Source organism: Mirounga leonina, unplaced genomic scaffold (genome assembly GCF_011800145.1).
Source record: "Mirounga leonina isolate KUSES-001 unplaced genomic scaffold, KU_Mleo_1.0 Mir_178, whole genome shotgun sequence".
Lineage (NCBI taxonomy): Eukaryota > Metazoa > Chordata > Mammalia > Carnivora > Phocidae > Mirounga > Mirounga leonina.
The window spans coordinates 11672751-11697170 of record NW_023270464.1 but is presented as its reverse complement, the minus strand read 5'-3'; the positions used below and the strand labels follow the sequence as shown (position 1 = coordinate 11697170).

At 48.9% G+C, this 24420-nt stretch overlaps 1 protein-coding gene across 2 annotated transcripts in view; it reads right to left on the bottom strand.

The window, feature by feature from the left end:
- IGF1R (insulin like growth factor 1 receptor) overlaps positions 1-24420 on the bottom strand; it is a 298451-nt gene that overhangs the window by 20480 nt on the left and 253551 nt on the right. For both annotated transcript variants that reach the window (XM_035024043.1, XM_035024044.1), the window contains exons 6-17: positions 23966-24180; positions 21782-21908; positions 20235-20473; positions 17190-17357; positions 16787-16991; positions 11991-12274; positions 10538-10674; positions 9890-10049; positions 6095-6197; positions 5500-5570; positions 1644-1873; positions 1211-1321 (exon numbers count right to left, since the gene is read on the bottom strand). In XM_035024043.1, coding sequence (XP_034879934.1) covers positions 1211-1321; positions 1644-1873; positions 5500-5570; positions 6095-6197; positions 9890-10049; positions 10538-10674; positions 11991-12274; positions 16787-16991; positions 17190-17357; positions 20235-20473; positions 21782-21908; positions 23966-24180 — 2050 coding nt within the window. The remainder of the gene's footprint in view (positions 1-1210; positions 1322-1643; positions 1874-5499; positions 5571-6094; positions 6198-9889; positions 10050-10537; positions 10675-11990; positions 12275-16786; positions 16992-17189; positions 17358-20234; positions 20474-21781; positions 21909-23965; positions 24181-24420) is intronic.

Sequence of the window (24420 nt, the reverse complement as noted above, 5' to 3'; positions counted from 1 at the left end):
GAAAGTAAGGACTTTGAACCCACCAAGGTGGCCCAATGAAAGGCAGATGTTGCTGGGATTATTTGTAAGTGTTTATCTACCGGTTTATTCTTAGAATTCCTCACTTTCAAGTCATGCTTCCATATGATAAAAAGCTGGCTTGTGGGTTCCTGCCACAGAAGGGGAGATACCACGGTGACTAATGAAAAATTACACAGGATTTCAGCCGGTTTAGATTTTTTTTTTTTTTAAAGATTTTATTTATTTATCTGAGACAGAGAGAATAAGAGAGACAGAGAGAGCACATGAGAGAGGGGAGGGTCAGAGGGAGAAGCAGACTCCCCGCCGAGCAGGGAGCCCGATGCGGGACTCGATCCCGGGACTCCAGGATCATGACCTGAGCCGAAGGCAGTCGCTTAACCAACTGAGCCACCCAGGCGCCCCGCCGGTTTAGATTTTGAAGCTCATAACACAAATGGATCTTTTTTACTAGACGAAGCAGACTGTGCAGCTGAGGCGAGTATCAGTCCGCCTCAGAATCGGGCCTGAAATGCGGGTGCAGAGTTTGAGAAACAAGGCTTCCCGGTCTCCAAGGCGCAGACTGTTGACAGCGTGGGGTGGGGGGAAGGGGCATGTGGGTGGGGAGGGGGCTCATGAGGGAGAGGCTGTCTTGTGCATGGAGCTGGGTGGGAGACCACCCTGGCACAAGAATCGCGTCCATCTAACACTGAACTCTGACAAGCATTTATGGAAAGACTGCCTGCCCCAAACACTGACCCTGAACTGGGTGTGGCTGTTCCCCAGGGTGAGAAGCCAAACACGATGGGGTGGGAGGGGAATCCACTCAGGGACCAGAGAGGAGAGAGTCCGTGCTAGGAGAGAAGTCAGCGGAGGAGATGGTTCCTCCTGGCCGGGGAGGTGGGGGGCTGGGGAGGTTGGGGGCTGGGGGGGTTCAGGGAGCGTGGGCGGTGGAGGAGGTAACCAGTGGTGGAAGAGGGAATGCAGGAACAGACGCAGAGGCGTTAGGGAGGGGGGTACTTGAGGAATGGCAAGTGCCTCTCACAAAAGCTCACAGGTCCCCCTCTAGTCAGGGAAATCTTTCACATAAAGGACCTACAACCAAGCACGCGGCAAGAAACATTCGATACTGAGAGTAAGTAAATTTAAAGACACCGTATCTCCTGGGGGAAAGGACGGATAACGTGCAAAGTCGGTTAAAACCAAAACTGACCTCTATTTCTGGCCTCAGAGACCTGAGATAGCTTTTGAGATCCCCCCGTGTCATCAGTTCCATGATGACCAGCGTCGGCTGGCCCTGGGACACTACGCCCAGCAACCGCACCTGGGAGGAATGACAAAGAGAAGGACTCAGAGGGTGAGGGTTACCCGCGACTGTCCCCACCCACGCTTCTCGAACTGTCTGGTGCTGGGACCTGCAGGGCCCACATGAGCAGGCCCCAGGGGGCTCCACTGGCCGGGGTCTGCCTCCCATGCACAGATGTCTAAGGGCAACCGTGAGGTGATGGGGGACCCCGGAAGGCGGGGGCCAGGGGGGTGGAGGAAGACACCAAACTCCCCAAGTGGGGCCACGGACACCCTGGGAAGCTCCAGGGAAGGGTTCTCCCTGTGTCAGGTTCTGGCTTTCCCGGGGGGCTATCTCTTACCACGTGGTGACAATTGAACTCCTTCATCACTGAAGCCTCATTAAGAAATTCAATCCTTTCACGCATGCTCGCGGCCTCGTTCACTGTTTTAATGGCCACCCTGGTTTCTGGCTCATCTTTAACCACGCCTTTGGCAACTCCTTCGTATACCATCCCAAATGAGCCCTGCCCCAGCTCTCGGCTCATGGTGATCTTCTCTCGAGCAACTTCCCACTCGTCAGGTACATACACTAGAGAAGAAGAAACCAGAACTGAGCCAGGTAAGGCAAGGGACCCCCTGGGCAGAAGGTGCTTTTGGGGGGAAACCAAAGACCACAAGATGCCACTTCCTAAAGCCCACAGAGAACATTGGGAACAATGACGCGGCTTGTCCTGAAATTTCTGTCAGGCAGCAATACGGTCATATACTGGTATTTCTCAAAAAAAAAAAAGTAAATAAAATCTTAAAAAAAATTCTGGTATTTCAAGTCTTCAAGGATTCTGTGATAATCTGAGGATACTAACAGCATAGAAGAACCACAAAGGAGTCCAATCTGAGATGAGCTAAGTATAGAATTCACAACAGGTTTTAAAGACTTAGGGGCACACAGCTGGCTCAGTTGTAGGCGAGCGTGTGACTATTGATCTTGGGGTCATGAGTTTGAGCCCCACATTGGGTGGAGAGATTACTGAAATAAATAAAACTTTAAAAAACAAAACCCCAAAAAACCCACAAAATCTTAGCACAAAATATCATGTGAATATTTCAATAGTTTTTGTACTGATTACATATTAAAATTGATAATACTTTGCATATATTGGGTTAAATAAAGCATATCGTTAATATTTATTTCACCTGCTTCTTTTACACTTTTTCTTTTATATGGCCACAAGAAAAACTTGAGGTTACATATGGGACTGGCATTATATTTCCACTGGGAGCACTATTCTCGTCTAGACAAGTGTCTCCAGCCTCATCAAAGACCCCGGAGTGTCTAAAGGGGTACAGAAGCAACTGAGCTCTGGCCCCAAGGAGCATTCAGTGGTGAGCAGGGTGGAGGGACAGCTGATGAGCAGAGGGGTGTCCCCAGGGCTCTGGCCTGGGCTCCGTGAGTTCAGGGACCTCCCACAACCGGGGGGTGAGGGGCTGGGTGGTGGGACATGCTAAGACAGAGCCCAACTAGGACTTTTCCAGCCCAGGCTTTTGGTCTGGTTTAAGGAATTAAATAAGTAATTCCAGGCAGGCAGGAAGCAGAAAGAGAGGAACAGGGAGAAGGGATGTAAGAAAGAAAACAAAACAAAACAGAGGATCCGTCCTGCAACCTGAATGGGCAGAATGAAAACTAAATTACACCTCTGAGGAGTGTCCAATATGGCCTATATTAATCAATCTAGAATTTTCTCTCATACACATTTTTGTATTTCACATTACATGTTTTGGAATTTCATAAACGGAAGTCTACCCTCTGCATGGCTTAGGTGCCACACAGCCCCCGAGAAGAGGCTGATGCTTGCTCAGGAGAGTTAAGTATGCCAGACAAGCCTTTAGATAAGACTCTTCATAATACCCCTCAGAAAGTATAAAGAGACACTGCCTCAATCCATTTATCTCTGAAAATCCAGGCTTGCTTTTAGTCAGAATTAACTATGTAGCACACCATAAAAAACAGAGTTAAAACCAATCACATTCCTTCCTTGGGAGGTCCCTGAAGTCAACACTTGGAATCCTTTTCTCTAAATTCAACCCAGCAGCTCTGACTTGAACCAGTAGTCCTAAGCCCCTCCAGCCAGCCTCAGGTTATGGGCACAATGTTATCAGCACTTCCCTAGAGGGGATTTTCAGCGTACTCTGGAGAATGGTGACATGCAGATTAGCTTTTGGAGAAAGGAGTTTTTAAAGCATTTGCGAACTGCAATGTCATTTTGTGGCCCCTTGAGGAAACTAGCTATAAGGTGCTTGTCAAAAGGCCGAATAAATTAAGTTCAAATGAGGTGATGGTGTTCCTACCTGTTGGCCCAGGTGACAATGAGTTTGGGTTTTGTTTATTTTATTTTTAAAGAAGAATCAAGGCATATTATGAAAGTAGTTCTGGAAAGATACACAATTTGGATTCAGTTCACCAGTACTGTCTGATATTATCGTATTAATGCTCTTTCCAAACTTCCTGGATGCTTCGTAGTCAAAACTACAAATGCCCGTCTCCTGTGCTTTATTTCAAAGCAGAGCAAAGTCTCTGGAATAGTCTTATTCCATCTTTACAGAGAGGGAAAGTGGCTTTGCATTCCCCCCATAAATTCCATTGGGTGTGTGATGACTTGCCTTACCTTATTTTTTTTTAAAAAAGCTATCATTTATACAAACAATGCATAAAAATATTTTTTTTTAATAAGGAAAAAGATCCTCTCCGCAAGTAACTACTATTTTAAGTTTGGTTGTGTATCCTTCCAGAATGTTCTCTATGCCTTATATACATACATACATTAATTATAGGAGTACAGAGGTGTGTATGTGTGTGTGTGTGTGTGTGCGTGTATGCACATACAAATATATATGTGCCTATTAAAACTAAAACTTTGTGAGATCTTTATAGAATCAGGAATAATGTCATTATTCTGCACTCGATTCCTACTCAGGGGAGGCTGCTTTTGATTGGCTTTACTGTAAACAGAACTGAATTAGAAACTATTAAAGAAATCACAGTGAAACTTTACACATTTATATAGTGCTTTTGAGTGTCAAAGTGTTTTTCTTATGTTTTCCATTTGATCAGGATAATCAGTCAGAATAATCATGAATCTATCTCCTATCTCCTATACATTTATATCAACTTTCACTTCACCGAAAGCCAAGAAGAGGCAAACACTTTTTCTAAATGCATCTACCCGATTTCACGCACTTACTCATTCACTTGATGAACCCGATCCAGATACTCCTGTGGGTGAGCTTCCCCGCCCGCCCCGAGGAGCTCACCTCACGGTGATGGCATCACACTGTCCACAAGATGCCAGAGACTGTGTCACCCCAACTTCTCAACTACCTCACTATGTGACCTGGGCAAGCTTCTCCTCTGCACCTCCCGGCCTCACCTACACACAGGCGGGCCTGAGAAGAGCCACCTTACAGGGATATAGGGACCTATGGGATGGCATTTATAAAAGCCCCCAGCAAAGTGCCAGGTAATGGTGCTGGGACCAATGCCCCACACTGACTTTGAAAGGTCTGGATTCAAGCCCACGAGGGAGAAGAGACAGCAAACGAGGGGGAAAAAAAAAAAAAAGAGATATCCATGGAGTACAACCCAACTTCCAAGTCAGACCTTCTCGGTCACTGAACTAAATGGCCCTCATGAGTTACTATCCGAGGGTATGTGAATGGGCCGTGAGGGTATAAATCATGTGATCCCAGTCAGGAGGGGGTGAACAGAAAAACTCCAAGACAGAAAAATGCAGGGAAGCCGTGAGTGATCAAAGACAGTCACAGCGACACGAAACTCAAGCTGAAACAAGTTGAAGGGGACGGTTTGGTCAGCTGTGGCATCCCCTCTGACTAGACGTCAACAATTAAAACAGCTTTTGTCATTCTAGCATAAAATCTCAGGCGATTAAGTAAATTGATTACTGCGCTGACCAGTCATCTCTGAAGCCTGTCTTTCTTTGGGGCATTCCGCACAGTCCCAGAATTTTTGACATACTCTTTGAACTGCTGAAAACTTTGATTCAAAAAAACAAAAACAAAAAAAAAGTGTTAACCAAGACGTATTCTGAGGCCAAAGTCACCTCAAAATATTGCAACCCTCTTCCCCCTAAATTAGCCACACTCCCGAAAGCTCCCCGATCTGGGATGTCCCCAGGCAGCGACCCTGGCTTAGCCGCTTACCGTCAGCGGCGCTGAAGTACTCTGGGTTCACGGAAGCGTACAGCACTCCATTCCCCAGCCTGCTGTTATTTCTGTCAAAAGGGTAAAATTCAGGTTAAAAAAAAACAAACCCATCTCCGCACATGTCATCTTTGCGCTATCAGTTTTATTTGTCCTGTTTCGTTAAGTGGGTATCAGTTCCTGCCTGTCGGCTCTCATCGGGCCCCAAAGCCATCTTGCTAACACGTCCTTGGGCTTCTTCAGGGGCCTCGGATTAAAGCTTTTTATGAAACACTTGTTTCTTTACTTCATCAGAAACTGAAAGGCCTACTGGACAGAAAAGGCTGGGCCCTGTGTTTGGAAAAATCTCTGCATGAGCAGCAGTTATCTGTGAGCGAGGGGATGAACCGTACTGGCCCCAAATACATTTTCTATTGCTGCTGAATCATTAGAAAATGTTCTCTTTTTCCTGAGAGGAACATTTGATGGGAAAATCAGGTTTCCCAATCCATAAAACACTTCCTCAAAATCCTCACGACGTTTCCCTGCGCTCAGGTTCAAACCACCAGACAGCACGGTCACACACGGTATCTGAACTTTTCACAGAGTCACTCACCTTTTCCTGTGGAAGACATACAGCATTATAACCAGCCCTCCCACTATCAACAGGACAGCAACGGGCAGAGCGATGATCAGATGGATGAAGTTTTCATACGTTACTGCAGAGACAAGGGAAATGATAAAATATTGCTAGGTGCGCAAGCTGGTCGTTTTTTGTTTGCTTTGTTTTGTTTTAGCTGCAAGTATGAAAAAAAAAAATCCCCGAAAATTCCTTTACTGCCCTATTGCAAACTAGGAATTCTGAAGGTAAACAGTATCAGATAGAACAGTAAAAAAAACTCTGAATTATTTGGGGAAAAAAAAAAGAGAGAGAGAGAAGTGCACACAGAGGAGTAAACTCATTTTTAAAGTACAATGTACCCTGAAATAATAGTTCAAATGGTGGGCTCGAGTAAAATAATCTTTGTATGCAATTTAACGACTACTAGTGCATGCATGTGCGTGTGTATATATATATTTGCAAAAATAAAATGAATGGATTCTCACATATATAGAGCTCAAGCTGTACTGACCCTTGGTGTTTAGATCATAAATGTATTACTTAACCTGTTTGGTATGAAACTGGTATCCTAGTACACCACACTGACCTTTATCTGTCTTAAGACAGTTCCACAGACAATTTAAAAACACCTAACTGGATGGCACCCCTTGCCAAAGCTGCTCTGATTTCTCCCCAGACATTAGGGTCTAGTTACAAGCCTCACTGCAACACCTGCTCATCACCGTCACCAGCACTTAGATGACAGGTGCCAGGCTGGACACTGGGGATGCCGCTGCAGACTCTGCTGGAAGCCAGAAGTCAGCGTGTTCCCAGGTGGCACAACAACCAAAAAGGTGGACCACCCACACTGCAAGGACGCGGAGAGGAAGGGAGAGGAGAGAATTGAGTCGGGGAAGCTTTGCAAGTGCAGAGGAAATGCTGGAGATGATACTGGGAAAAAGCAGGGCTGGCCAAGCAGTTTGAACCTCATTCTGCAGATGAAAGCGAGCCAATGTGAGCTCTGGGCCCCGCAGTGAGCCGAGCAGATCTGTGTATGTTGGGATGGCGGTGCCTGAGGTCAGCCTGAATGGAGGAGGCAGGCACGGCCACGTCTCGGAGGGTGCCGGGGGCGGGAGGGGACCTGGCTGTGTTCTGCATTATCCAGCCCAGACCTCACGAAGAGACCACTGCCTTTTGCTACGAATGAAGAAGACACAGAGATGAACTGTCCTCCCCAGGGTCACACAGACAGCTGGGAAGCCATGGTCCTGGGACCTTTCCTGCTCCCACAGCTCAGACCTACCCCCCACGGCAAGTACCCTAGGGGCCGTTAGCTAATGGTGGTGGCAGCAGGGGCAGGACTTCAGTGACACAGAAGACGCAGAACCAATGGGTTGAATGGGAAATGGGTGGCTGGAGAGAGAGAGAGAGAGAGAGAAAGAGAGAGAGGAGGATGTAAGGTTCCAGACTTGCGTGGGGTGTGGATCATGGCGCCACTGACTGACCTTGGGAACAAAAGGATAGAGAGATACTCTGAGGGCAGCAACTGTGATTTCGGTTCTGGTACTGATGGGAGTGGGAGGCACTTGTGGGATACCCAAGTAGAGATGTCTATGCGGCAATGATGGAACTCACTGGGGACCCAGTGACACCTGGTAGAAGTCACGCATCAGTGATTATTTTGCCCCTAAAAATCATCATCATCATCACTATGACTCTTTATGGATTATTAATGCTATTTTAATTTTTTAACATTAAGGACATTTTCCTCAGATCACTCTCAACATGGATGCATCTCCTGCATTTTTTAATTCTTGAAAACACTCTCAACTATCACTGCCTTTGGGAAGCCAGCTGAGTTTTAGTTTTTCTTCCCAAGGACTACTACTTACATTCATATCACTTAGCCTACTGGTCACGTTGTACCATGTTCTGAGTTTCACAATTCAGTGGGGACACGGAGAAACTGGAACACAGCCGGAGAGGAGCAAAATGATGAAATGGCTAGAAAATTGGTCTCTGCGACTGGGCAACAAGAAAATGCCAAGAGACTGGAGATTATTTAGTCTGGAGAAGAAAAGTCTGAAGAGTCATTTAATAGCATTCAAGCACATGAAGGGTTCCTAGAAGGACAGCGGTTGCCAGAAAGCTCGCAAAGCTTCCGTCTCCTCTGAGGATTAAACAAGAGGAAAAGAGGCTATGCTGTAGCAGGAGAGTCTTGCCTGACATAAGGACAAACAGCAAAGCAGGCATGCAGATTCCATTTTCCTGCAGTATGTGCCAACTTCTGCTGGAAAGAGTCCATCAGAGGGGCTCTTGGGGTTCCCAGTGGCATCCCAGCACTCCCAGGGTTAAAGACGGGGTAGCAATGGCAAATGGGAGTGTGTCCCCTCCGAAGACAAGCCAAGGCTGCTATTTCAAAGACTGCGGCCTGATGCAATACTCCTAAACCTAGGCTCTGTTCCTAAGGGATGGAAGCAGAGAAGAGAGAACAGGGGAGAAGAGAAAGCCAGCCACAGCTCTGGAGAGGGTTCTAGGCATTACTGGGAAGGTTCTAGCACTGGACTGGGTGGCAGAGGCTCACTGGGGAGAGCAGGTTAGCAGGCCCCATGGAGAATTCAGACTCTTTTAGCTGATGGAATTCTCTGCCTGAGCGATCTGTTTACCCCTAAAACCTGAACTCAGGCACAGTTCCAGGCTCATAAAATGTTACCTCAAGGTCTGCAATTCTATGCACGCCATCCTTCTTTTGATATCTGTACTATTAGGATTTTCAAATATCTGTCTTTGACTTTTAGGCGCTAACCAGGTGGATGGCTGGATTGGTTGGATCCTGAATTTAAGAACTCAGAAGCCAGCTCGGGTCAGCACAGATGTGGGACCCAAGGAGAGACCACGGACGTGGGGACCACCCAATGGACCCCAAAGTAGCACCAGTAAGCACGGTGGGCTGCTCTTTCACGTGGGGCAGTGAGGAATAGTGTTATGCCAAATTAGATCCCATTACCTGAACATGAAATCATCTGAAAAACTAGGTTCCTAATAAGAAACAGAAACTCAGTGTGGAAATAATGAGGAATATTTAAGTCACCAAATAAAATACTGCATTTTCTCAGCCCAGGAAGCATAGGGCCCATGGTGCACTTACACGTTTTACAAAACCCAGTTTTCAAATCTGAAATCCTAGCCTAGTACGGTCTTCTAAGAATTCTGTCTTGTCAACGGCTTGAGTATAAAATCACAACATGGCCCAGTCTCTGTGCCAGACAGCGAGCACTGTGTGTATTTGATGTGTGTTGGTGCTTTAAAAGTGCATCTGTGTTTTTACCGACAGGGCAGTGAAGGGGACAATGCCTCAGTGTGAGATGCCATTACAAAGACTCCTACCTTGGAACAGGCTGGACCGGATGGCCCCCAGATTTTGGTCACCGTTAGGATTCTAAGCCCTAAATCCGAGCCCTAACCAGCAGCCCGAACCGGATAAGAGGCGGAATGGTCAATTACGCGCTTCGTAAAATGCTTCACACATAAAACAAGTTGAGAGCAAAGGCCTCTTGCTGACGCCCCCCCCACCCTCAAAAGGGGCTCAGACCCTCTCCCTGACCATCAAATGAGGTAGGAACTCCAAGCAGCAGCTCCCCCCTGCTCGAGCTCCCAAATGAGGTGCTGACCCAAGTGTGACCCTTCTGAAATCTGGCCAACTCGGTTCCAACGGAAAATCAGAAAGTTAGAGCTCCGACAGCCCAGGCTTTCCCAAGCCCCGCCCAACCCGCTTCTCCATCTTCCAGCTACTCCTTCCCCAAGCCTTACTTTTGGCTGGGACGTAGAAGAACACAGGATCCGTCCAGGACCCATTCCCAGAGAGAGAGGTGGCCTGGATCCGGGCCGTATAGTTCCCGGGGTTGAGCCGGTTAAGCTTGGCACCTCCATACTTCCTGTACTCCTGTCTCGATACACATTCCCGCTGATCCTGGGGGAAATAAAACACAAGTGCCAATTCCCCACAAGCATGTGAGAAATGGGTGCCTCTTGCTGTCCCATCTCTCGCATCCCACCTGACAGTGATCCCAATTTGCAGTAACAGGGAAGAAACCAAGTGTTGAATGGCAGTCTTCCAGTAACTGTAAACACTCCCAAGTTCTAACCAAATATATATCTATTTTTTTGGTAATCAAAAAGAGCTCCAGAAAAATAAAAATTTCTTTCTGGCGTATGCTGAACGATCATTTTCTGTAACAAAGTAGTTTCTTAAGGGGGAGAACAAGCCCCCCTCCTCATATACTCTGAGTACTCTCCTCAAAGACGTGTGGAGCTAGTAGAAGGACTTAAGTCCTCACTGACTTAGCTCCTCATTTTATGGGGTTAAGTCCTCAGCTAACTGGGAGGTGACATGTTGGGGCACATGCCATCAATTGGAATGGGGACACACCCAGATGCAGACCACTGCGCCAGCCTTACCTCGATCTGTGATCCATATTTTATTTCATACATTAGAATCAATCCATTGGGATTCTCAGGTTCCGGCCACTTTAGAAAGATGGAGTTTTCAGGCCTCGACTCCCAGGTCACCGGCCCAGGAATGTCATCTGCTCCTTCTGTGCAACAATTTAAACAAGCGATAAAGTCGGATTCGGGTCCGCGCCCCCCCCCACCCCGAGTGGGCTACTCTGAGCATGCCCTCCCCCAGTCTGTATGTGCAGGGCTGAGGGCGGGGACCACATATACTCCCCCAAAGCCGGCTGCTCACACATAGCACAGGGTTTGGAATCCAAGCAATGTAATGACCTGTGAGTCTCAAGATGCCACGATACCTTCCCTCCCCTCAGTGACCGCGCCCCCTCACCCCACCCCAGAAAAAGCCCGCTATATCAAGTATAGTCAGAAAATCCCGGCAGCTTGAGTAACTTATTTCTGGTATTTGGCTTCTCCCACTCGAGAAAGGAAACTATGTGATGCCGTCAAACACAAGCAGCATCGAAAAGGCGCCTCGAGAGCAGGGGTGGCTGGCAGCAAGCCTCCAGGCGGCGACACGGAGCCCTCCAGGCCTGCATCTGCACGCGGCAAACGCAACTCTGATGCGGGCATGAAGGACGGCCCACGAGCTGGGCCTGCGTCCACCCTTCCTCCAGCCGCTGCTAGCTGAGGCTGGGTGCTTGCACTCTTGCTTCTGCTTAAAGCAGCAAGCCAAGTGGTGAGCAAGAGTCCCTGCAAGTTACAGCCGGGCTCTGAGAAATGAGCTGGCTTCTGTCTCTCCCAGAAGGGTGGGGAAACTGAGGCCAGGGAAGCTGACAGCGGCCTTGAGATATGCTGTGCGTCCCCTCCTAGACTCCACTTCTTCTGGGCTCCTTCTCTACTACCTGCTAACCCCGGGCAGGAAAGAGGATGGGCAGTTCACCTATCCTTAAAGATGGATGGATGGCAGTGTGAGTAACAGGCAGCTTCTAACTTCCAAAGGGGAAGGTGAAGACCCAAGAGGCAGGACCAAAGGCTACTCCAGCAGTTGACCTTGAGGAGTGAAAGTCACTCTGAGTCAAGGCAGCTAATGGATTCCACTGAACCTGACGACTCAGGAGGGACCGGGCAAATTTACGTGTGTACAAATGGGGAATAGGGCCATGGAAATGTACAATGTGAACCAAGTGGGAGGAGGGGAGTTGACCCCTAAGGGCGCTCCCTGCTCTTGTAGGACTTTGTGCGAAGACTGGGTTGGGAATGATGTCATTATGAATGGACTCCATTCCCTGGGCTGCTGGTCTACCATCCTGCCTACAAATGACCACCCGTTCTTTAATAAGCAGGATGGAGACTAAGGGTCATTGCCCTGGATGACAGATTCTGTGTCCACAGAACACAAGCTTCTCCACTGGGCTGTGAGTGAGTTAGGAGTGGGGTTCGCTGGATCACACCCTACCTGCAGGCATGGTTCTTGCAAAAACAAAGTTGGAGGCGCTGCAGCCCAGCTTCTCAGCCTCGTGGTTACAGCTATGGATGTCAATGCGGTACAAAGTAAAAGGCCGGAGGTTAGAGATTACAGTTCTCTCCTTGTTATCCACTCTGCTCTCAAAGAAAGGGTATTCTGTCTCGAGTTCTTCTGGGTCTGTGATATTATAGGTGTCTGCCACCGTGGTGTTCCTGCTTCGGCTGGACATGGTGGTGTTGGTGACTTGTGTGACGTCTCTCCGCTTCCTTTCAGGTCTGCAAGGAAGAGAGAAACTTGGCCTGTAAGCGCCTCCACCTCTTTTGTCCCTTCTATGACTTGGGTTAGAGTAACGGAAAGAAAAGAAAAATCTTAACTTTGGATGAAAGGAGCTATTCAGCCCCTTTGGATAAGGACCAACAAATAATACGGGGATTTCCTTCTCCGTTATTTATTTTGCTTTCTCTACTCTGCAAACCTCCGAATCGGCACACAAACTGCCCCCTGGCTCCCAGAGTGGTTACTCGATTGTATCTAGAGGCAAACAAATGCCTCAGTCACTCCTGGCCCTGCAGCATACTGGCCCTTTGGTCAGAATGTCCGTGCCACCTGGTCCACTGACCTCATGGTTAAGCATTAAACGTGACCACCCTGCTGGCCACACTAAGATTTATTAGGGGGTGAGGTGAGAGGTGAGCTGTGTGGTGTAGGCCCCAGCGGGATGGCTTCTCTGACCCCCTCTGTAGAAAGAAAGATATCAAGCAGCGAGCACTTGCTTGGACCCCCAGACCCTTCCCTCTGGGGCTCCCACTGACTCTCTCTTCCTCTGAGACCCTAGTGTCTGTATTTTTCACACTCCTGGAGGTCCTTCCAGTCTGGCTCCGCCTCACACTCAGCAGTGACCTCCTGTGGCCTCTCCAAGGCCCCACTGCTGCCAATGGTAGGATCACTGTCATGGCCCTGGACTAGGGCTTCGAACAACAGCTACAAAAGCAATAGGACAGCAAAAGAGAAATCAAAAGAGAATGTTCACACCCAAAGGGCAGATGAGGCAGTCCGCGCAGCTGGACAGGGGGACTGTTCCAATGGCTACTGTTGTGGGCTTTGGGTTCCCCTCAGAAACCTCAAACACAAGCCCCTCGTGTTTACTGGAGGCAACAGCATGTGAGAGTAAGCACCCAGGTGAGAAACAGCCACCCTCAGGCCAACCACCAGAAACAGGGGGAAGCAAGCTGCCGTCCGTTCCACACTGAGGCTGTCCGCGGGCGTCACGCATCCTGTGCGCAGGCAAGGGGTGGGGAGGAAACAGAACCAAGCTCATCCGGGAAAGAAAACTAAGAGCCCAAGGCAAGGAGAAAGACCACAAAGTGGGAATGCTCATCAGTTCTCATGTAGGGGAGAAAGAGAAGTCCCACAGGGAATCAGGGCACCTGGGAAGCCGTTTGTGGCTCAGCTGACTCTCAGCAGGCTTCCCGCGGGTCCTTACTTGCCTTGAAGTGAAAAACTTGGAAGGGAAAAGCAGGGGACTTGGGGAAAGGGCCTCTGGCTCCCCAGTCTGCCTGGCCCATGGATTCCCCCACACAAAATGCCATCACCACTTTTGTGCAACGGCCCGGTGGGTCCTAACCTAAAACACGAACCATTCAACCCAGATATGCTCATTCCACCAGGTAGAGAACCGCAGAGGCAGGCCGTGTGTGAACGGCCCCAATGCATTCACTTTCATAATATTGGGGGAGGAAAGATTAGGAGATGAGGCTGACCATTTCCCATCCTCACACCCCACACACCAACCAACCTTCCTGGAAGGGAAGGACACAAGGAACTACACTTATTGCTGGGGAGATCTCTTTTGACACCTACTAGAACGAATGTCCTGCCTTCTCTTCAAAACCAATGCAACACATAAAACCAATACAACACACCCTTACGTCTATAAGAGAGAAGTTGCTTGGGTTTAATCCACTGCAAAAAATATAATGCTCTGCCCAAACCTGACTTGACTGGCTTATTCTTAGAATGAATTGGAAGAGGGGCGCCTGGGTGGCTCAGTCAGTTAAGCGTCTGCCTTCGGCTCAGGTCTGATCTCAGGGTCCTGGGATCGAGCCCCACGTCAGGCTCCCTGTTCAGCGGGGAGCCTGCTTCTCCCTCTCCTGCCTGCTTGTGCTCTCGCTCTTGCTATCTCTGTCACTATCTCTGTCTCTCTCTCAAATAAACAAATACAATCTTTTAAAAAAAGAATGCATTGAAAGAAATAAAAATTGTCTTTGGATAGCTTAGCTGAAAAACAAAAAAACCTTCCTTTATGATTCAATCATTCTGCCAGCCAGACACTCCTTCTATCAAAATTGTGTTGCAAATTGAGTGGACATGAGAATTATACCCTTGGTAGGAGGCATTAAAAAAAAACAAAACAAAACAATATGAAGTTCGTATAAATTGTGGCCGTTCACCGTGGGCAAATACAGTATTTATATTCATCCTAAGGAAAGCCAGAATAGCAGGTCAGACTTGTCTTAGGAGAGAGAATGTCGGGGCCAAAGAGGTGGACGCACGCACTCGTCAGGGGGGATTTGGCAGACAGGAAACTTATTTTGAATTCAATAACATGAACACAATGCATTGCTAATATCCGTGTCACCCACGGCTCGGCCTTCACATTGCCTGATCTTGTGTTCCCCATGTGATGAGAGAGAAAGGTACTGCTTTGTAACTACAAATTGAAAGCTCGGAGCCCTTTAGCAAAGCTTCTCCAATGCCTGGACTCACAATCTGAACTTCTGGCGGGCCGGTGGGATGAGACAGCAACGGAGCCGACAGCTTTCGCTGGAGAATAAACAGATAACTCCTGCCCAGCGTGTTTGGGACACTCTCAATCCATCTGCTTCTGTGGCCACGGGAAGTGCCACTAGCTGAGCCTCTCTGCGGGCATGGGGGGAAATGGCCCACGTTGAGAAGCAGTGCTACCAAAAAGGCAAGAGCCCTAATGTGTCAAAATGTAGGGTCAAGGCCCGAGTGGATCGTTCATGAGTTAGGCTGTTGGAGAAGTCACTATGCCTGAATTCTAGTTTTTAAACATCTCTGAGCTCGTCAAACGCTCTTATTCTTGGAAGTACACATGACCTACAGACAGTCGGGACTAACACTTGAACCACAGCCCTAGGAGGAGAGGTCTCCAGTGGAGCAGGTCAGGGGGACCCACAGAAGGCTCTCCTACCCTCACACTCCAGTGGTTTCCACTCCTAGAGAGGAGATGATGGGCAATGAAGAGCTTCGTCCTGAAAAGAATGCCTGCCACTCTAAGAGGTCTTTCTTTCTTAATGATTTTTCGAAGTAAGATGGCTATCTTGGACTATTACACAAATATCAGGAAGGTCACTTGACAGGGAAAAAAAACCACTTTAAAAGCCATTTGTTGTTACAACCTAAGTAAGCCTTTAAAGGCAAAGTCATTACAGAATAAACAGAAGCTACGGGCTTCTGGTGCCTCTCGAGGTCGGGGGCAGGAAGACCAGCAATCACAGAACACGCCGGGCAGTGGGCTGGCGGCTGGGGCACCATGGGGACCAGGAGAGCGTAGGTGCAACCGAATCCAGCTCCTCCACTCACATTTCAGCCAAGAGGCTGTTTGTAAACGCCACACTATAATCTTCCAGGAGGAAAAGGGAGACAGGGACCACCACTCTGTTTCCATCTCCTTCCCCAGACATTGCAGGGCTACCCTGATGGACTCCCCCTCCGTGTTTTGTTTTGTTTTTTAAACCATTTCTTATTGTGGTAAAATAAAATTTTTGATTAAAAAAATACCCAAATCTTGCCATTTTAGCCATTTTTAAGTGTACGATTCAGACACTGATTGCATTCATGATGTTGTGCAACCATCACCGTTTCCAACATTTTTCATCACCTCAAACAGAAGCTCTTAGACCCACTAAGGCCCAACTCCCCATTTCCCCCTGCCACCAGCCCCTGGAAACCTGGCATGCACTTCCCAAAACCATGAATTTGCCTCCGGTAGATGCTTCCTATGGGTGGAATTCTACAATAGCTGTTCCTTTTGCATCTGGCTTCTTTCACTTAGCATGATGTTTTCAAGGTCCACCAGAGTGGTGCCTTTCGTCAGAATCTCCTTCCTTTTTATGGCTGAATAATATGCCATTGCGTGGCTAGGCCATATTTTGCTTATCCATTCATCCCCTCACGGACACGCGGCTCATTCCCAGCTTTAGCTACTGTGAGTAGCGTGGCTTTGCACACCTCCACCTCCCTCCGCTCTTTGTCCGCTGCTTCTCAAACCTGCTTGTCAAGGGTGCCCGGGGCACTGGGCTGTGCTTGCAAGTTGGGCCGCTTTCAAACCTCACTCTGGTCTTCTCCCTCTTGCTTCACTTCTCCTCAGCCAGGCTTCAAGAGGCCGCAGGGAGAAGTGGGATGCGCAGGAAGGGCCCGCACACCAGCTCTTCCATTCGCTGGTCTCCATGGGTGGGGGCCTCTCTGAGCTTCACTTCCCGCCCACCCCCAGCTGAGAGCCCACCTGCCCTCGGTGGGAGGCCCTGTGGCCGAGGCAGTGGCACGGACGTGCCCGCGGCCCCCCCTTTCCTTCGCGGCTACCTGCCTCCCACAGGCACCCCACTCACGCAAGCTGGCAACGTGTTCTGTTCTCCCCCCACCCTTGACGGCTACGGGGTTCTGCCCTGAGGCTGCTGCCCTACAAACCACCCGCGGGGAGAGCGCACCACAGAACCCGCCCGAGGAGCACCAGCCTGGAGACGTTTTCCAACGACACTTGGTACCTGGGCACAAAGATGGAGTTGTGCAGAAAGTTCTCGAAGACTTTGCGGTACTCGGCCTCCTCCTTCTCGGCCTGCTTCTCGGCCTCGGTTTTGGGGCAGGCGCAGCAAGGCCCCTTCTCTCCGCCGCACACCTCGGTCTTGGGATTCTCCGTCACCTCTTCCACGTCGATGGTGCCGTCGGCGTACTTCCTGATGGGGATTTTGTCTGCTCGGGGAAGAGAAGCCCGACAAGCGCAGACATGAAAGCCAGGTCAGACGGGCGGGGGAGCCGTCAGCGCGTTTGATCGAGAAGGTGGCTGGTTTCCACCGAAGGGCTCCAACTGTCGGGGGGCTGTGTGTCACATCGGGGCGTGGATACGTCCGGGCGGCGGGAGTGGGGTTCCGCCCCCCCCGCGCCCCTTACCTTTGGAACAGTAGTTATGCCGGTAAAGGTAGCTGTCCTGAGGCTGCCGCTGCCATCTCACGATGTAGTAACTGAGGTTGCCGTTGGGCAGGGAGGGCGGGTTCCACTTCACGATGAGCTGGGAGGAGGAGTTGGACGCGGACAGAACGTCCAGGGGAATGGAAGGAACTGGAAAGGCGAACAAAGGACGCTTCAGACAATGGAATGAACCCCGAATCCAGGCGCCCAGGCACTCGCTGCAAGCCCACAAGAAGCCGCAGGTTGGACCCGGATAGGGAGACGGCGGTGAACGCGGACACGTGAAACAAGAAGTGAACCGTGTTCTGAAATCGTATCAATTTAAATGCCCGCATTTCTCTCCGTGCGTGGTATCTACTCTCAGGTCAGCTCTGTGAAAACAAACATGACTGAGCGGCACGTGGAGAAAGGTCGGGGCGGGGGCACGCCAGGATTACAAGTGGGTGGCTTAAAAACCTACAGCTAATTCAAACATCGGGTTGCTCTCGTTTATTACATCCACCGTTCTCCAAATCACCTGACTCCAGCAGTTCTACCAAGTGGGGAAACGGACGGACTTGGGTTTCACCTGAGATTCTGGAGCTCTGATAAAAATGGCAAGATGCCAAAATGAAAGGGGAAGTGGGAGAGGGCTGGATTGTGTGTGCACGTGAGTGTGTGCATGGGGTGTGTAAGAGGCGTGGAGGAAGAGGGCCTGCAAGTCTCTCAGTTCTATAACCACACTTCCACGGGATGAATGAGATAGGACTAGGAAAAGCAGTCCACAAACCCAAACACACACAGAGCCCCGACTGCAAGCAATGGACTCTGTTACCAGCCAAAGAATATTCATTTACAGGCACAGCATAAAATCTGGCCAAGCTTTATTTTACTACTGCCTCCCAAACCGAAACCCAGAGCTACCTTACGTATAAAGGGCAAACGCATCCCAGGACCACTGAAATCTTATTTTCCTTGGGTTCACAAGAAAACAATGATTTTTGGGGGTTTTCCAAAGTGCAAGAGACCTCTTTACTGTCTATCACTTAAACAACACAGTCATCCAAGCCACTTTTTTAAAATTTCAAAGGGGCGAAGAGTTTAAGGGTACTTTAAGGCCCCTAATATCACAGACAAGGTTCTGAACACCTGTACGGAGTGATGCTTTAGGGAAAGGCTGTGACTTATGCCAGCTTTCAGGAAAAACATAACCACTGGATGCTCGACCACTTTCAGTTACCAAAGTCAAGTATTTCAACAATAAACAGCTCACCCCTAAGAGTTTCAAATCTAAAAAAGCAGAGGCAGAGGACCGAGTCTTCCTCTGTCCCCACCACTTATAAGGACAGGGGCCAAGATGTAGGGAACTGGCCCAATTTGTATCGTGCTTAGTTTTCCATCTTTGGGGAAAGGAAATACGTTTCTTAAGAATTTGTCATATAGGGGCGCCTGGGTGGCTCAGTTGGTTAAGCGACTGCCTTCGGCTCAGGTCATGATCCTGGAGTCCCAGGATCGAGTCCCACATCAGGCTCCCTGCTCAGCGGGGAGTCTGCTTCTCCCTCTGACCCTCCTCCCTCTCATGCTGTCTCTCATTCTCTCTCTCTCAAATAAATAAATAAAATCTTAAAAAAAAAAAAAGAATTTGTCATATAATTAATTAGGGGCACCTGGGTGGCTTAGTCAGTTGGGTGGCCAACTCTTGATTTCAGTTCAGGTCATGGTCTTGGGGTCCTGAGGATTGAGCCCCACATCGGGTTCCGTGTTCGGTGGGGAATCTGCTTGAGGATCTTCCCTCTCCCTCTCTCTCTGTCCACCCCCGCCCCCGCTCTCTCTAAAGAAAGTGAATGGATTAAAAAAAAAAAAAGAACTTGTCATAATAAGGAAAGATTCTTATTCTTCCTGAGCTGGCTGCAATAAATTACTTCCAAACCTAGAAGAAGAATAACTTGTTTTGTTGCCTTTCAGCCTCTGCTACACCACCCCACACCCAGGATCAGAAGCCAGCGCCAGATTTATTTCTATAAACACTTCAGGGTCCGTGGCATGACTGTGACCACTTATGGGATCCTTGAGATGGGGCAGGGGAGGGGAGGGGGAAGCAGGCATTGCGTGAGCTGAAGGTTTTCCCCATCAACACTTTTTCCTCACCATTTCTGCCATTTAAATTTATTTTGTGCTACCTTATGGGTGTTTTATAAAACAGCAACCATCCAAGGGTATTTATCATCGTCTTTAGAAATGATGTGCGTTTTCCTGCCTCTAAGCTGGTTTTCATATACTTGGCTAATATACACAAACGTTTGCTTTCATCAGTTCCAGATTCTGGAGTTGAGAAAAATGAGGTGGTTTAGGAAATGAAGACAGAGACAGAAGGAGGAACATTTTCACCAGCAAATATCTGGAATGTCCACAGTATACTCTGTCTGACGCTTTCCAAATTCTGTCTACCTCCTTGGAACCCTTGCCTCTACAGAATGAAGATGGAAAACCCATGAGCCACATGAGGTAACTGAAAGACCAAATCAGCATGTGTTCAATTCCTGGAGGTTCAACTATGAAAATAAAATAGGGGGCTGGATCCCGGCTGGGTCCTCCAAACAAACCACCCCAGCCCCCTTGGAGGACCTGGGCTTACTGGCACAGAGCAGACAGATGATGGAAGATGGACCAGGAAAATGGCCCAGAAAAGCCTAGGTTATTGGGACTGGGAAAAAAATGACATGATATAGCATTATATATTGATAAGAAAGACATATAAAACACAGACTGGTCCAGGATCGAGACATCTTTTTTTTTTTTTTTTAGATTTTTTTTTATTTATTTATTTGAGACAGAGAGCATGAGAGGGAGGAGGGTCAGAGGGAGAAGCAGACTCCCCGCCGAGCAGGGAGCCCGATGCGGGACTCGATCCCAGGACTCCGGGATCGTGACCTGAGCCGAAGGCAGATGCTTAACCATCTGAGCCACCCAGGCGCCCCTGGGATCGAGACATCTTGTAATAAGCACGGTGAGCTCACGAAAAATATGGGATGCGCAGTGTGTGGATACCTGAGGCATTGGTGCGAATGTACAAGATTTCACTTTTGGCCCCACGGATGTGGTCGTTCTCCACCATGGTGAGGGTCACCGCCTTGACATACACAGCATACTGCGTCCAGGGCTTCAGTCCATGCAGCAGAATGCCAGGCTCGACGTCCTTGTTGGGAGGGAGGTCCACATCCACCATGTTCCAGCTGTTAGAGCCACAGGCATCCTGCCCATCATACTCCGTGACGTTTTTAAAAGGCCTAGAAAGACAGCGGATGAAGCTCAGAGGAAGGTTTAGGTCTCTGACATCAAAGCTCCCAGAAATCTTCCCTAGCGGCTTAGCACGTCACACTTTCTGTAATGGGAATTCTAAATAAAACAAATAGTCCGTTGGATTTGTATAGAAGAATAAAATGAAGCAACGGGACCCCAGGTTTTACCATATTTACAAACTGCATACTCTGCCTCAGGAAGAGTAAATTCTAATTGTTACTGGGACTGAAGACACTGCTCCTTAAGCATGCAGGCAAAGGCTATTTTTCTCTCTTCCAATTGTGGCATTTTTCACCATTAAGAAAAAAAAAACAAGCATAATCATTTCATGCAAACATCAGCTACTGATGAAGAAACAAACTTTTGGGGGAAAAGGACTTTTGCTACAGAAAAACAGCTTCTACAATAGAGTTTCCAAAATCTCATTTGCTGGCAAACAACCGTGATTGCTTAAGTATCTTATAATACTCAAATATTTAGCTTCCAGATTGTCTCCAATACCAGCATCAACTCCTTGGTGAGATTACCAGCTGACATTGCCAAAGCACTGGGGATCTATCAAAGAGAAGAAAGTATTTTGCACACATGCTTGGGTGGGTAGGGATTCTCCAGCTAGCAGATGAAAGGGCTGGACGGCCCCTGCCGCTGGCTTCTGAAACAGATGTTAACCTACCCTATCCTCACGATGGAAGACCACGAATGACTCCCATCCATAAATACACTGAACGCCTAATGATCCCGAGACTCGCTTTTTTTCATGGCTATAACCCCGGAGAAAGGGGACCAGATACTGTCATTGGTGGCTCTTGTTCCAGCTCTGAGGAAGCCAATCATCGGGGAAGGAGACCTATAGCATCAACAGTGGGAGCTGGATACGGAGGGTAACTAAGGAGGCTGGTGGAACCACTTGGATAAGGAGACAAAGAAAGGAAGAGGGGGACCAAAAGAGCTACCATTTGGAGGAACAAGTCATGGCTGCTGAGGCAGGTGAAGATCACCGGAAGGCACAAGAAAAGCCCCCAGCAGATTTTGGGAGAAATCATGAAAGGTTCAGAACATGAAGGTCAGTCTCTCTCCATTTTCCTTCCCTAGTTCGTGACCTAGAGCAGAGGACCAGGTCTTGGGAAGGGCTCATGGAATAAGATGATAGATCTGTCTGGGGGTCACCTCCAGGGGAGCTGAGCATCCTGAGGGGTGTTCCTGGAGTATGGGTTACAGGGCACATCCTCTATCCCACTTCATGAATGTTGGGACTTTACCCACAGCCCCGCCCACAGGACACCACAGAAACTCACGCTTCCTTGTAGTAGACAGTGAAGCTGATGAGGTCCCTGTAGTCGGGGGGCCGGTAACGGTGCCATGTTATGATGATGCGATTCTTCCACGTGGTCGTAGAGGTGAAATGCAGGACATCACTTTCACCTGGGGCACAAAGGTATATCTGTGAGTGACAGAGATCAACGTCCGTTTCCTCCAAATGTCTGACAAGTCACCTGCCCTGCCCTATTTCCCTCTTCTCCAAAGATGGCTGTACACGCCAAGTCCCTTCCTGGACTTCTCCGTGGCTCTCTTATTTCTGCTAAGAGCCCAGACATTTTACCACACGGAGCTGCAATGAAGCTCGTTCCTTTGTTTTAGCACACTTGGTTGCACTTGGACCCAAATCTGTGATTCCTAACCTGACAGGGAAGAACTGCTTGATTGAGCAAGGCACCTGGTCTTTCTGCTGATCCCTAAGACCTGGGCTCCCGAGGGGACCAGGGAAGGTGAGGATAAACCCCTAAGCTGGGCTGAATCTTCTGCAATAGGTTGGCACCTGTCCTGCAGTTGCGGATCTCTACCTGCTTCTGTGCAACCAGCAAAGACAGGCGAATGGCCCAGGTTGCCACAGGGGGGCACATTTCTGCCTCTAAACTTGGCATCGACCTGGAAGGGCACGGGCAGTCCTGGAAGGCCTCTGGCTGGGGCTGACACACTGACAAGAACAGTGTCATTGGCCAAGCCTCCTGTGCACTATGGGAAGTCGCTGGGGAGCTACAGCAGGGACCCTGCCCTGAGCCCCGACTTATTCCTCCGGCCAGATTCAAATGACCCTGAGAACTAGGGTGGAGTTGCTGACTGCTTCTCCCACGGAGACCCAAAGCTCCCCGACGGACTGTCTTGCCTGCCTCTATTTGCCTGAACCCCAACACATACGCAGCAGGTGAAGCAGTGGCTGATTCAAAGTTTACTGCTTAAAGTTTACTTTAACTGGCTAAAGGCAGTTAAAAGTAAGAAGTCAGTGGGGCAAAATGTGCCAGATCGGAGGTTAGAACAAAGTTGCATTTCCTGCTAATGTGTTATTTAAGGAGAAACCATGATTTTGTTTTCAAAGGAAAATTAATGGCTTCTGTATTCACAATGTGACTGCTCAGACTGGCTGACTTGGAGGAGAAAACACCTGGAAAATGCTCAGCCACATCTGCTCTGCTATGATTCGAACAGGGGGAACGGTACGGGGCTGCAGTGGGCGGGTGAGGGAGAAGGGGCCGGTTGCCAGCACACCATGCCGCTCCGTGTCAGGCCTCTTCCCTCTAAAAGCTCTTCCAGAGCAGTCTGAGTGTCTACCAGGTAAATCCATACACCAGCAAAACTAATCAGTCAAATGCTAATGGTTTCACAAGTCCTCCCCTCCCGTGTGTGCGTGTGTGTGTGTGTATGCATGTGTGCAAATCACCTCTGATCATGTAAATTACTCTATTTTTTTTTTCCCTAGGACCCTTCCCTTATTAAAAGCCGATGGCGGAGAAACAATTTACTTTTATAACCCTATCCAGCCAAACAGAACCACAACATTTTCAAAAGCGGCTTGATAAGCAGGGTTAGATGAGAGACGTGCTGTTAGATCTCAGATACAAGACCTGAAAGTATATAACCACGGCAAGGTTATAATTATGTGGTTCTCAATTTAAAAAGCAGTATCCGTTCAGGGAGGTAGGTTCTATCTTTTTCATGTTGGGGTGGGAGCAAGGAGAAGGCCGAGGGAGAGACAGGGAACCCATGGCCACCGCGCTGGGCTTGGAGCTCAGGCCCCTCTGCCCTGAGGCTTCCCCTACACTGTGGGAGACTGAGCTGAGCATGCTCCCCGGCAGTGGAGAGGACCGGCTCTTCCTTGAAAAATCATCTGTCTGCCTGTGCCTTAAAAGACATTGAGCCCTGCATTCTGTAAGCACTTCCATAAAATACTCCCTTTGAGCAGAAGCCTATTTACAAATGCTTAGCACACTCCTAGGGATGCTAAGGAACATTGACAAATACGAATCTGTCATGAATCGGCCCCACTACTGACTCTGAAGATACACACACGTATGGGCAAAGTGCTGGTTCAGGAGGCCCCGTGTCCGTCCCCCCACCCCACCCCAGTGAGATGAGGAGGGGGCCACCCATGGAGCCATCATTCTAGATTGGAGGAGGGGCCACAGGCTGTTGGGTCCACTCACAGGAAGCTCGCTCTCCGTTGTTCCTGGTGTTTATGTCCCCTTTGCTCTGGCGCCCCTTAGTCCCTGTCACTTCCTCCATGCGGTAAATCTCAGAGACGCACAATTTGGGATTGAAAGCAAAGTACATTTTCCCAGCTTTGATGGTCAGGTTGCGGTGGTCCCAGTCCCACAGCTGCTGCAAGTTCTGGTTGTCCAGGACATAGAAGGAGTAGTTCCTAGAAGCACAGAAATCACCGTGAGTGCTCTTGCCCTTTCCCAGTGTCCCCTCCCACCTGCTGGCCACCCCACACCAGTCCTCTTCTGCATGTGGCTCCGGAACACGCTGCCTTTGCCAATGAGAGATTTAGTTATTAACAGTGTGTAAGAGTGGACAGTTACTGTTAACAATAGCAACAACATGATTCAAGGACAACATATTGAAATCGATAAGACACTAATTAATTTTAGGACCTCCA